This window comes from Notolepis coatsorum (genome assembly GCF_963971535.1).
Source record: "Notolepis coatsorum genome assembly, chromosome: 20".
In the NCBI taxonomy this organism is placed as follows: Eukaryota; Metazoa; Chordata; class Actinopteri; order Aulopiformes; family Paralepididae; genus Notolepis; species Notolepis coatsorum.
In genome coordinates, this window is record NC_140184.1 from 16024793 (window position 1) to 16037292 (window position 12500).

A 12500-nucleotide genomic window follows, 5' to 3' on the forward strand; every position below is an offset into this window, starting at 1 on the left:
CAAGTTCTTTACACCCACACACACACACGTACCGACGCACGCGCGCACACACACACACGTACCGACGCACGTACACAGACACACACACACACACGTACCGACGCACGTACACAGACACACACACACACACGTACCGACGCACGTGCGCACACACAGACACACACACACACACACACACACACACGTACCGACGCACGCGCGCACACACACACACGTACCGACGCACGTGCGCACACACAGACACACACACACACACACACACACACACACACACACACACACACACGAGGATGTCCTTAACTGACTCTTCAAAAGCAAACACTGCCTCTGGTGCCTCCCACATGGGGGGGGGGGGGGGGGGCTCTCTCTCCACACTGTGTTCAGCATCAGAGTTATGTTCCAACAGTAACAGTTGGATGACAAATGTACACAAACAACATATGCGCTACGTCGTTATCTGGCAGGTTCTATTTGTCTCATTGAAGAGCTGTGAGAGCAACTGGAGAGTGATTATCTGCTGACACTGATGGGAACAGTGTGTGCATGTGTATTTATGTCTGTTTGTATATACAAGCGTTCCAAGGAACATTGCAGAGATTTTATCAGCCTTTTTTTTTTAGTGCTTTGATGAACCGTATAACTACCGCCAATAAATAGCACAACACAATAATCATTCATTTGATTTATTCGAATTATAGACTGTGTCTGTGCGTGTGCGTGTGGCTGTGCATGCATGCAAGCTAAGTGGTCTCCAGGAGGATAGGGTCTTACCTCGAAGCCCTAGTTTGGCCTTGGTGTCGAGGAGGGCCTGCTGGACCTGCGTGGGCTGAGTGATGTCCACCTGGAGGAGCGTGAGGCGATGGGAGCAGGTCCTCTGGAGCTCCTTGGCCCCATTCCCAGACAGGTCCATCACCGTGGCGAACACCTCAAAGCCCAGCGCGTCCAGGCTTCGTGCTGCAGCCTTCCCGAAACCGGTATCACAACCTGGGGGGGGGAGGAGAGATAGCAGCGTAAGTAAATGGTAAATGGCTTTTTTTTATATAGCGCTTTTATCCAAAGCGCTTTACAATTTGTTACTCACATTTGACCCATTCACTCACACATTCACACACTGACGGCGGAGGCGACCATGCAAGGTGCCAACCTGCTCATCGGGAGAAATTAGGGGTTAAGTGTCTTGCTCAAGGACACATTGACACGCTGCCTGGGAGGAGCGGGAATCGAACCAGGAACCTCTGGATTGCCAGACAACTGCTCTACCTCCCGAGCCACTGTCGCCCCAAGTAAGTGTAAACAGACCAATTCTTCTAACCCAGTTTTCTGAAGGCCAAGGGAGATGTTTAGGCTGACGTGGTCTCAGAGACGACGGCTGTAACCTTCAACCAATGGCTGTAAGGGGCATAAATTGTAAATGGCTGCATTTATATAGAAGCTTTTATCCAAAGCGCTTTACAATTTGTTCCTCACATTTGACCCATTCACTCACACATTCACACACTGACGGCAGAAGCAACCATGCAAGGTGCCAACCTGCTCATCAGGAGAAATGAGCGGTTGAGTGTTTTGCTCAAGGACACTTCAATGCCCAGAAGAAGCGGGAATGGAACCGGGAACCTCCGGATTACCAGACGACTGCTCTACCTCCCGATCCACTGTCGCCCCCTCATAGAAGTTGGGGAAATGTGGAACTGACGACCCAGGACCCCACGCTGGTGGAAGGCTCTCACACAGCCTTGACTGAAAGCTTTGTTTATAAAAAAAAAAATTGGGTTGTCCTGCGAAGGCTATTGAGGCGTATGAACCTTATTTACACTATGAACGTATCTGTATAATCGTCAAGTCAATGGATTTGTTAGATTGTTTGAAGGTCAAAGATGGGGACAATGGGGGGGGGGGGGCAGAGACACATCAAGTGCAGAGGGCCCAGAATGTCTTGCTACGCCCCTGTGATGTCACTGATGTATGAGGCTGTAAAAACAGAGGAAGTAGTGTCTAAAGGTCAGTTGGATTTGTGGATCACTATGTCAATCATTATCTTAAATGATTATTGGTGGCCAATGGAGGCTTTGACCACTAGTTGACATCTATAATTGGGTCTATAGTGCACAGTAGGAGAAAAGGATTCCCCTACACTAGAATTGTGTATCATGTTCTTCCAGCATGCACAAGAACAGGGGGACGTAAACCACAAAAAGAGGCATGTGCACATGCCCTTGTGTTTCAATTTGATTGGTTTATATGATCTTCTGTGAAATCTAACCAGCAAACAAGCTAGTTTTTGTGACTGTATGAGTAACAGGTCAGGAGTGTTATGATTGATTTATTATTGATCAGTGATCAGTGGCTTTGTTCAGCAGTGAAGGGTTCACCTCAAACCAGTTTGAAAAAACTGAGGAAAGGTCATGGGGTCACCAAAATCAATAGTTTCCTTCCTCTTGGGGTCAGGAATGTGCACATCAAATGTTATGGCAATCTGGCTGTTACCTTTTGAGATATCTTGTTCAGAGACAGACATACAAACAAACTGGCAAAAACACAATGTCCTTGGTGGTGAAAAAAACAAAACAAAAAAACTGCACATCCTGCTTGAACTCTCTCAGTGGACAAGTTCCAACAAGCCACTGCCCAATGAACACCGGACCTAATTCACTTTCCATTCACACCACAATAACAAAAAGGTCACTGGCTAAACCCCATTCACCATGCACAGAGTCTCGTCGGGTGGCGCATTGTTATAAGTGGGAATTAACACCGTTCTCAGGTGGGAATAATGGATAGAAGAATTTGTTTGAGACAATATTTTGCCGCTGAGGTCAGTGGATTTTATTTAAATATGGCTATTGGTGTTTCATTTCAAAGCTGTCCAGCAAATAGATTTCATGGAAGTTAGAATGATAACGAATGATACATCTTTGTCATGATTTGACTGTGGTTGTTAAGATCATGTTTTTTTGTACATGCCTTTCTGACTCGTTTGGAAGTTTGGAAGATTTGGTAGGGTCATGACACGAGCTGGTATGAGAAATGTCTGTGATGTCACAGTGTAATCGGGGCGGATTATTGGCTAAACACAAGCAGAGTTTATCTTCTCTCGATTCCATTCTTCACGACACTTTGATAGCTCAACTAACAATGCTGGCTTACCACATACAAACTAAAAGGCTGATCAAATATGCTGCTGACGTTTTCAAAAAACCTTACCATGCCCATAAGCATTCTGGAAACCAAAATGTACAAAGCAGTGAAAGTCTGCCATGTCACGTTGCACAATGCATAGTATCGTTTTCATGCTTGCTGAGAGTAAGATTCAATCCCATTTCAGAGAGCCACAACACTCGCAATGCTGCATTGGCAGGGATGCACAAGTGGATTGGATCAATCTGTTGGACAATAAAGGTTGGAGACACTTGGTACACAGCCCAGCCTGAACTCTTCACCTCTCACCTGCATCATAGTACACTGATTAACTAGGTTGATGATGTAGCCTACATAATCCTGGACTCACTCTCTCTCTCTCTCTCTCTCTCTCTCTCTCTATCTCTCTCTCTCTCTCTCTCCCCCCCCCCCCCCCCCCTACAGACATACTGTATCTCTTTTAACGCTGTCTGAGGCAGACCTTTTGATTTGGCAGGTCCTTTGTCGACGGAACAGTTTTGGAATAGTCCATGTTCTAGTACAATTTAGCAGCTCACAGCTCAGAGAGAAGAACCTCATTGTATCTAGTGTCTTCTACGCACACATTTGTTGGGTTGTCATTTTACAAATTAAGCAACCTCGACACAATTACTACATTTCACATTTGAAGAAACTGCAGTCTATTGCCTCAAATGACCTTTGGGGGTTGTGGCGATTACACAGTACACCCTATTGTCCCTTCACTGTGACCACGGTGTAGCTTCGCGAGTGTACATTGTGCTCTATTTAATTTCCCCCGTGTCCTCCCTCCTGTTGTGTTTGTAGGGATATAGTACATGATATCCTATCACAGGGGACAATTGAGTCCAGTTTACACAACACATAATGGAGTGGTGGATATTCCTGGAAGCCGATTTGCCATATCTTTCTTCATGGGACACGGTGCTGGAAACTCAGTTTGAGTTCCAAGAGCATCTCAGGAGTTGACCGCACATGTTACCTCCTCTCTCTCTCTAGCCACCTCGCTCTAACCCCTGCACACGTGGCCCCTATCTCCATCTCCCACGGCCCCCGGACCACACACTGTCACCTTCCACCGTTATCCCCCACAGTGGGGCATTTTCCAACACCGGTCCCCCATTGGTACTGTATGTTAGCCTGCCCTTTTTTTTCCACTCGAGGCAGCGTCACCGGCGGCCTCATGTTACATGCAGGCCTGTCTCATCAGGAGCACATGCAGGGGAGAGCCCTTGTGCAGCTGTTCTCTTCCACCGCCCCATCCCGACCGTCTGATGATGGAACATCACGCCTCGCCCGGCCGCCCCTTGTCCCATTCCTTATAAGGAGGTGGCTATGTGCGGCTCCTGATGTCCATGGAGTAACCCGAGGAGGGATCAACAGCCCCCCCCCCCCCCCAGGGTAAACAGATTGTTGGAGGGGAGTATTTATCTCCAACCTGTTCCCCCGGGGGACACATCACGCGTGTTATCAATCACAGGGTTTTCGTGATTGATTTTGCTTTCTGAAAGGAGAGGTTACGCAACAGCTGAGCACCGAAAGGGGCCCCTGGATGGAAAAACAAATAGGGGACCCTGTGGCGCGGGACTGTGGTCAGAGGTTGATGTGCGTGGAGAGACGGCCGAGGTTGACGCACACATCTGTCCCCGGGCGGGGGACACCCCTCACTCCGTTGTGGCCATGATGCCACACCTTGTCTCAGGCTCACTCTCCCTTGGCTAATGTCCAGCTAACTCCAGATATAACATACAATATTATTTGCAAAAGTTAAGAAATATTATTTGCTAAAATTTTGCATTTTCAATGCTTTTCTAAATATTTTGGAGGAAATTTGGACATTTATATGGTAAAAACACAAGTGGAGACCTATTTCAGTGATACGGTTTGCAATTCTAGATGTTCAGGCCTCAGTCTTAGTTATTCTAAAGCCGTATTTATCCAACATCTATCATCATCAAACCAAATAAAAGGTTTCCTCGTAGTTCCTCATAATTCTACCTGACCTATATTTAATTCTACGGGTCTCCTTGTGACCTCGAACGTTACAAGACCAGAGAAACGACCTCGCTACACGTCGTGCTCTCAGATCAACACCTGTCGGCGACCTCGGTCATCATTCAGCCCCCGTCACGTTTCCCTCCGGATGAATGAGCCCCGTGCCGCTCGTGGCGTCACACCTCCGTCTCTCGCGGGGAGGTGAGAAGAACCCTGTGCGTCTCGGCTCTCCAAGGTAGTCGCCGTGGCATTTCGCCAAACGCAATAAGTGCAAACAAAATGAGATAACGTAATGGGAGAAGAAAGCGGGGGAGGGAGAGAGAGTGAGAGAGAGAACAGCAGGGGGAGGAGGAAGAGCGAGCAAGCATGAAAGGGAGTGTGTTATATTACAGGCCATGTCCTCGAGTGACTCCGAAGACGGAAGAGAAGCAGCAGGTTGTTAGAGCGCTTATCGGTGTTCGCTTCGTGTGTTGGGAGTCACTGTGGATAATTGATGGCAACGCGGCGATTCAGAGCTAGGGCTTTAATCACTTCCCTGGCAAAACATCAACTCTGTGTCGACCATCGAAAATACATGATTCATAGGAGTTGTAAATTGTCTAAAATGGCAGCCCCCCGTCAAAGAATATTGCGCAATTTGTGAGTGTAAAAAATAAATCAGTTTTTCTGGGAAGAGATGGAGAAGTCAACGATGTAGGGGAGAGGGGACGGCGTGCAAGTCTGTTTTCTTTTTTCAGAACGTAAAGAGGTGTTGCTGTAACATATAATTCTGTGACAGTGTAAATATTTTATTTGGCCATGCAATCATTCACACAACCAAAAGCAAAGACAACAAAGCAAAGCAATCAAACAGTGATTCTGACATCGATTACCATGGCAGCGATTGAAGCTTTGAAGCATTCAGGTCAGCTAAAAAATTCACTTTTTTTGGTATTTTTTATTGCTTTATTGGACAGACCCGGCAGAGAGGAGGGATGGGAGAAGATATGGGGAGGAGACATTTGGCAAAGGTCGCCGGGTCCGGCAGTCGAACCCGGGACGGCCGCATTGCACTGCAGTGCGTTACGCGCTGCGCCACCCTGGCGCCCCCATAAAATGCACTTTTAAGTGTTCCTCACCCCTCCTCTCACAAGTCACTCAGTTAGCCCTCTGACTTCAGCCCTCATTCCTTCAGGAATGTGCATCTTTGTCTTGCACTTCAGTTTGCTCTGTAAGAGGTTTAAGCCGGGGCTTTTTTCCCACTCTCTGGTCTTGTTTCCTTGTTTCTGAAGTTCCTTGTTACAGTTTTCAGGGAGAAGCCAATTAAGGAAGGTTGTCCAGTAAGATCTCTCTGTGACTTTGAAATCATCTTGTGTGTTTGTGTTTGTGTTTGTGTTTGTTTGTGTGTGTGTGTGTGTGTGTGTGTGTGTGTGTGTGTGTGTGTGTGTGTGTGTGTGTGTGTGTGTGTGTGTGTGTTGGGGTGGGGGGTTTATTGGCTGCAAACTTAAGGCACTGCTGTATTTTCACTTGGTGTTCAAACGTGTGTGAGAGATCAGGCATCAGTGTGTGTGTGTGTGGTGGAGGATTGTGGTATGTACTTTTTTCCTGAATAGGTGGCCTGGGGATTTTGTGTCTGGTTACCATGCCAATAGACAACCTCCTAAGGTCCTGAGGGCGACCTCCAGGATAGCCAGGAGAGAGCTTTGTCCTCAGTACGCTGTGATCTCATTTGGGATTACCCCGGCTGCCTACTCAAGGGGCTACTACTCACCGATTCCTCTTTAACATTTTGAGTGCCACGCCGGGTTTTCTTTTTTACCCCCTTGATGCCACGGTCCACTTCAATGTTAACGTTAATATCGCCTAATCTATGTTTTAAATTATGGCTATGTGTCTAATCTGCCCGTCGCTTATCAAAGAATACTTTTCCAGTCAGTGCTGTCAAGGCAGATTGGTTTTGTATCGCTTCATTTCCGTTTGAGAGCATTTTGAAAAGCACCAGTTTTGAGGTAAAAAACAGTTCATTCTAGACCATTCTATGATAATCGTCTTTTACTGGAATATTCCAGAACGTTGATATTTGTCGGCCTATTTATGAATCGTTTTCAAATAAACGCTAGATGATCAATATTATACGTGCACGCAAGCACATTCGAGCCGCGCACAGATAATCGCCGTGTTCATTTCCTCTTGGACTTTTACAGTGAAACCGAAAGAGCCCATTTCACAAAACAGCCTATATCTTCATCAAAATTAGTCTGATTAACCTAACACTGATAACATAGATTCCTTACCTGACATCAGATGGTATCCAACTGGTATATTCCAATTCCTGATCACCATTCGAAAAAATCGATAAGTGTATGGATCCAACGTGTGTACAGTGCAGTACATGATTCCGCGGGTCTCAGAGGCTCCAGAATGAACTGTGGTAACCCCGGCTGGATCAGTGGACTGGAAAATGTGGAGTACCGGATTTTTTTCCCCATCCATTTTCATTGAGTCCATTCCAAAATCCCTTATGTCATCTGGGAGACGATAGGGGTAGCTTTTTTCCACATCTGATCGCCGGCGGCGCTCGGGTATACTAGGGTAGGCTCGCGTGATGCAATATGATTTCAGATCGCTAAAAAAAAATAATAATAATAATTCCGAGAAATCTCGTGAGTGGCTTTCAACATAACTATCGGAAACCCGAGATATCTCGTGAGTGGCAGTGAAAGTGTTAAGGAATCAGACTTAGATTTTCGTCATTCATGGCATGATTTGGGATGGATTGGGACATTTATGTGGATATCCCCTACGTCCTACAGCTGAGTCAGAGTGAGAGTGAGAGATAAAGCAACAATTCACCGTCTTCGCACGCTACAACCGTTCGGGCAAGAGTTAGCAGCCATGCGTGCTACTTTTGATAAGGGATAATGTCCTAGATTCCCTGATCACTTTATCAGTCTGGGCAATGGAATAATCAAAGGAATCCTCCTTCCTGCACAGGGAGGTTACTGATGTGAATGTTGTCCACACATTTGTCCAAAGTCTGAGAGGGGGGAAAAATGATATTTGCACTTGGGTTTCCACCCACACGGAAACAAACGTGGGCAGATCAAGCATCTGTGTTATTGCTCTCCTTTATACTGCTAAACCCAAGTGCACAGTCCATGTCGTTTTGATACCACTTGATAACCCCCATAGTAGGGCTGGGGGGCGAGGATATCACGGTATTCAGAAGGACTTTTTTCTCAATGTTCATTGGACAGCAAAGGCAGTGGGGGAAGTTTTGAATTATTATTTTTAATTAAGACTCTCATGTTTTAGAAATATTTCTTTTGTGAAAATTCTGACTTGTGAAATCTGAAATTGTCTTTTTGTTATCATTACTTTAACAAAATTGCATGTATATATTCACAATATAAAGGAAAAAACTAAAACCACCAACACACACAATGCGATAACCTGGACCGATGATAAGCGATTAAGAGTTATATTACCGAGCCCTGCCCCATACTTAGAGGATTGTACCAGTCTTCTCAACATGTGGGTCAAGGCGCCCTTCTTTGTTCATAATCTTTTACCATTACATAAACATGTTGATGTTCTGCTGATTCACAACTGTCATAGGCATCCATTGTATTTTAAAATGTGTTCTGAACCTGCCTGGATTAACTGATGGTTTCAAACGCCCCAGGCTTTTGTGTAGATTCATTGTTTGTCTTTTAGCTCATTGGCCGCCAAAAATGAGAATACTCGTGTTTCGTCCAACCGTTGAGCGGCAATAACGTTTTTCGATCCTTTTGATCTTTTTCCTTTGATACCATGGATTCTCCCTGGTACCGCTGCCTCGTTAAAATTGCAATGACGATCGAATCCCGCCAGGTGTTAGTATCACCTACCTTTTGAACTGGGTCTCTGGACTATGGGTCTTTCTCTGTCTGTGAATCTGGCTGCATGAACTCCTCGCCCTCAGAGGGAATCAGGACACAGCAATCGGTCTGTGATTTGATCGCCTCAAACCAATTGTTTCCCATATGATAGCCATGCTGTAAGGGGGCACGAGTAGTTGCGATCGCGATGGGACGGTGGGATTATTAATTTTGGAGTACCTTCTGACTAAGGTAAGGTCTATTTCAGGTCTATCTGACCAAACCTAAAACATGCTTTTGTATCGATCACAGTGTTGTGGTTTACCGAACCTAAAACATGCTTTTGGTAACGATTGCAACTTTGAGGTAAAACGACCTTTTTTGTGAAGAAACATGGTATATACCTTTGATTTGGAAATATTTGGAGTTTCAGGCGGGCAACACAAACGATTTGGGCATATAACACGTCATATCTTGCAATCTACAAAAAAAGGCTGGATTATTTTGGAAAGGGGCTCCAGTATACTGTTCAGAGTACTAATTTTGTCAGATACAGTACACTTTATTGAAAGGCCCTAGAAATTAGTATTCGAGAGCTGTTAAGCTGTAGCCCTATTTTCAGAAATTTTGCCTAAAGGTACATGCCTAAGTAAATGGAAGATTGCTCCACTACAAGGTAAATTTGCATGCTCTTCGTATCTAGGAACATCTAGGGACCTGTGGGTATGTATTTCCAGTGTCCGAAATATTGTGTCTGTTACTAGACTTGAGTAAATTGTAATGAAAAAAAGGAGAATATAAATTATGATTTATTTTTTCATCTGTGCCGGTGAATAACACCATGAAAACATTGAGGTTCTTTTGATTTCGCTCACTGAGCTCATTCACCACCTTCTTGAGGTCAAGTGTACAAAGAATCTAAGAAAAGGAATAAAGGGAAGATGATTAAACAGAAGGATTTGTAGATACAGTAATAAATTAGAATCCATTTTAATTTGACCTTGACTTTATTATGGCCAAACCATACACATATATATGGATAGGGAAAAGGCTCATCTTTCCAATGGCAGGGTTAGGTTCCTCACGGTTTTACGATAAAAGAGATATAATTAGATTTTTTTTGATAAATTCTTATTTTCGGTAAATGTTATAAAACATTGGTAAAAATGAAAATATACACTTTGACTGCTGTTTTGATAGGGTTATGGTATTTACTCTTGGCAAAAAAAAACAAAAAAAAACTCTTAACATCCAAGTGAGGACGCCCTCATGAGGACGATTCGCAACGCGCCACTTTGCCGACCTCTAGCGGCTCGGGTGTGCATTTATTTTAATACAATTTATAGATAGATAGATTAAAGTCCTATTTGTTGCCTGTCAATTGCCCTTTCAGGTGACAAAATCCGTTCAGCGGTTCTCGAGTTACATGCCGATATGTAAGGCGTGCGCCAAAGTACACATTACCACCCCCGACCTCTGGGGGCTCTAGCTCCGTCAATCATTTGGTGATCTCGAAGATTATTGGACAGGGTTGTAGCCAATGAGTGTGGCTTTCCAATGATCCCCCATGATATGATAATTGGGGATCTAATACGATTATTGACTATTGATTGATTTACGATAAAGAAAAGCAGGGTCCCCCAATTGGGGGACCTTAGAGCTTAACAGGTTAAAATAAACAAAAAAGAAGAAAATAAATTGAAAGGTAGTTTGTGTAATTTAACCATAGCACAGTCTTTCCCTGAGGCCCCCTATTGGTATAATCTGGCCATACCCATTAAAGTCTCTGTATGACTAAAGTATCATGCTAACATCTGTCTACGCCCCTTAGTGTAAAGCAACTTTGAGTTCTAGAAAAGCACTATATATATATATCACATGTATTATTATCATGAATATAATTTTTTCAAATGTGGTGACTTTCTTTAGTTTATATGGTGTTTAACACATTTTAGATACACTGTAAGCCAATGGTAGTGGTGAATCGGCAGAAAAGAACAATTAAAACAAATACATGTTTCAGAAATGTATGATAAGATTATGAAAAAATAAGGATGCCTTGATTTTTGTATCAAGGCAAGAATAACTTGGAACCCACAAGTCAAAAAGACTGGTATGGTCCCGGGCCGTTATGTGTCACAGAATGTTGCAAAACTTGGTATAGTATTGGCTAAACAATCTAGTTATAATTTTCTCTTTTAGGAATTATCAATATGCCATAAAACACTGTGGGTGGTCTTTTGGAATTAAGGGTATGTTCTTTTTAAAAGAACAGGACTTCTGGAACAGGCTCCTAACCCTCTTTATAGTCACAGAAATGTACACCTAAAGGCCCTGTTAAACCGTCACCCAGAGGGCTTAGGAGTTAACTGCTATTGGTTGTGTATGTGGTGTACCCTGCACATGCACACATGGACTGTACGTGTACACGCGGACAGAGCACCATGTGCAAATGTACAACAATACAGTTCTGTGTCTCTGACTCACTCACTCGCTCACATGCACACACACAAACACACACACACACACATAGGAAATACACACACTTGAGTGAGTTGAATGGGGTTTCTGCGAAGATCTATAGTTTTGCATTATTTCTTTGTCACTAAACATAGACTGATCCTTGTGTAATGTGTACATTATGTTACATATTTATTTATTTATTAGGGGTGTGACGTTTTAAGGGGGATTTGGTTCGAATCGTGATATAAATACATTTTAAAAGTCAGACGCTTGCGAAAAGGCTGGATAATTACTGTGTGTAAACTAGATTGGATTAGCCTGTTAACTATGAAACAAAGAGCCTTAAACCTATTGGCCATTTAATTGTTCCTGGTACAACAAAAAATGTCTGTACAGATTTGAGATACATGGCCTGGCAACTGCAGAAGTTGATCCAAGACATTGTCCACATTATGCAAATGCAATTTCTGGTGACTGAGCCTCAAGTACTTAATATTTATGAAATGTCCTTCACATATCTTGAGGAAATGCACCTTCGAATGCTGTGCCATTTGGCCAAATGTTGGTGCTATAATTAACAACAAACATTACGTTCCATGCGTTCCACGCGGGTACGCGCTACGAACAGGGCATGTTTTGAACGTGACACCGCAAGCAGCACTTTCCAGGGGCCAAGCAATCAGCCAGTTCTGAACAAACGGCCACAGGGCCACTGCACTAGTGAATACAAATTGTGATGCAACAATTAGTCAAGGGGTATGCCTGAACCATAGTCTGAACTTGTGGCCGTGAGACAGATCTAATCAAGGGCAATTACTGTCAGTCTGGCTGAAAGATAACTGAGAAAACATACCGTTCTCTTTTCAGGAACAGGATACAAATACCATACCAAACCGGGGGACTGTACTACATTTTCCTTATGGATAACTGAGGTCAAGCATTCTATTTGCAATTATTCCGTTATAGGTGCTCTATTGTATCTATGTGTAATGTAGCTGGTAGTTAGTTTGAGGCTCGTAGATTTTTGCCTTCCCTCACAATTTCAATGTA

General features: G+C 44.0%; 1 protein-coding gene across 1 annotated transcript in view; it reads right to left on the reverse strand.

Moving 5' to 3' along the window:
- hsd11b2 (hydroxysteroid (11-beta) dehydrogenase 2) overlaps positions 1-12500 on the reverse strand; it is a 33974-nt gene that overhangs the window by 19993 nt on the left and 1481 nt on the right. Inside the window, exon 2 of the mRNA XM_084337748.1 lies at positions 772-984. Within this exon, the coding sequence (XP_084193874.1) occupies positions 772-984 (213 nt within the window). The remainder of the gene's footprint in view (positions 1-771; positions 985-12500) is intronic.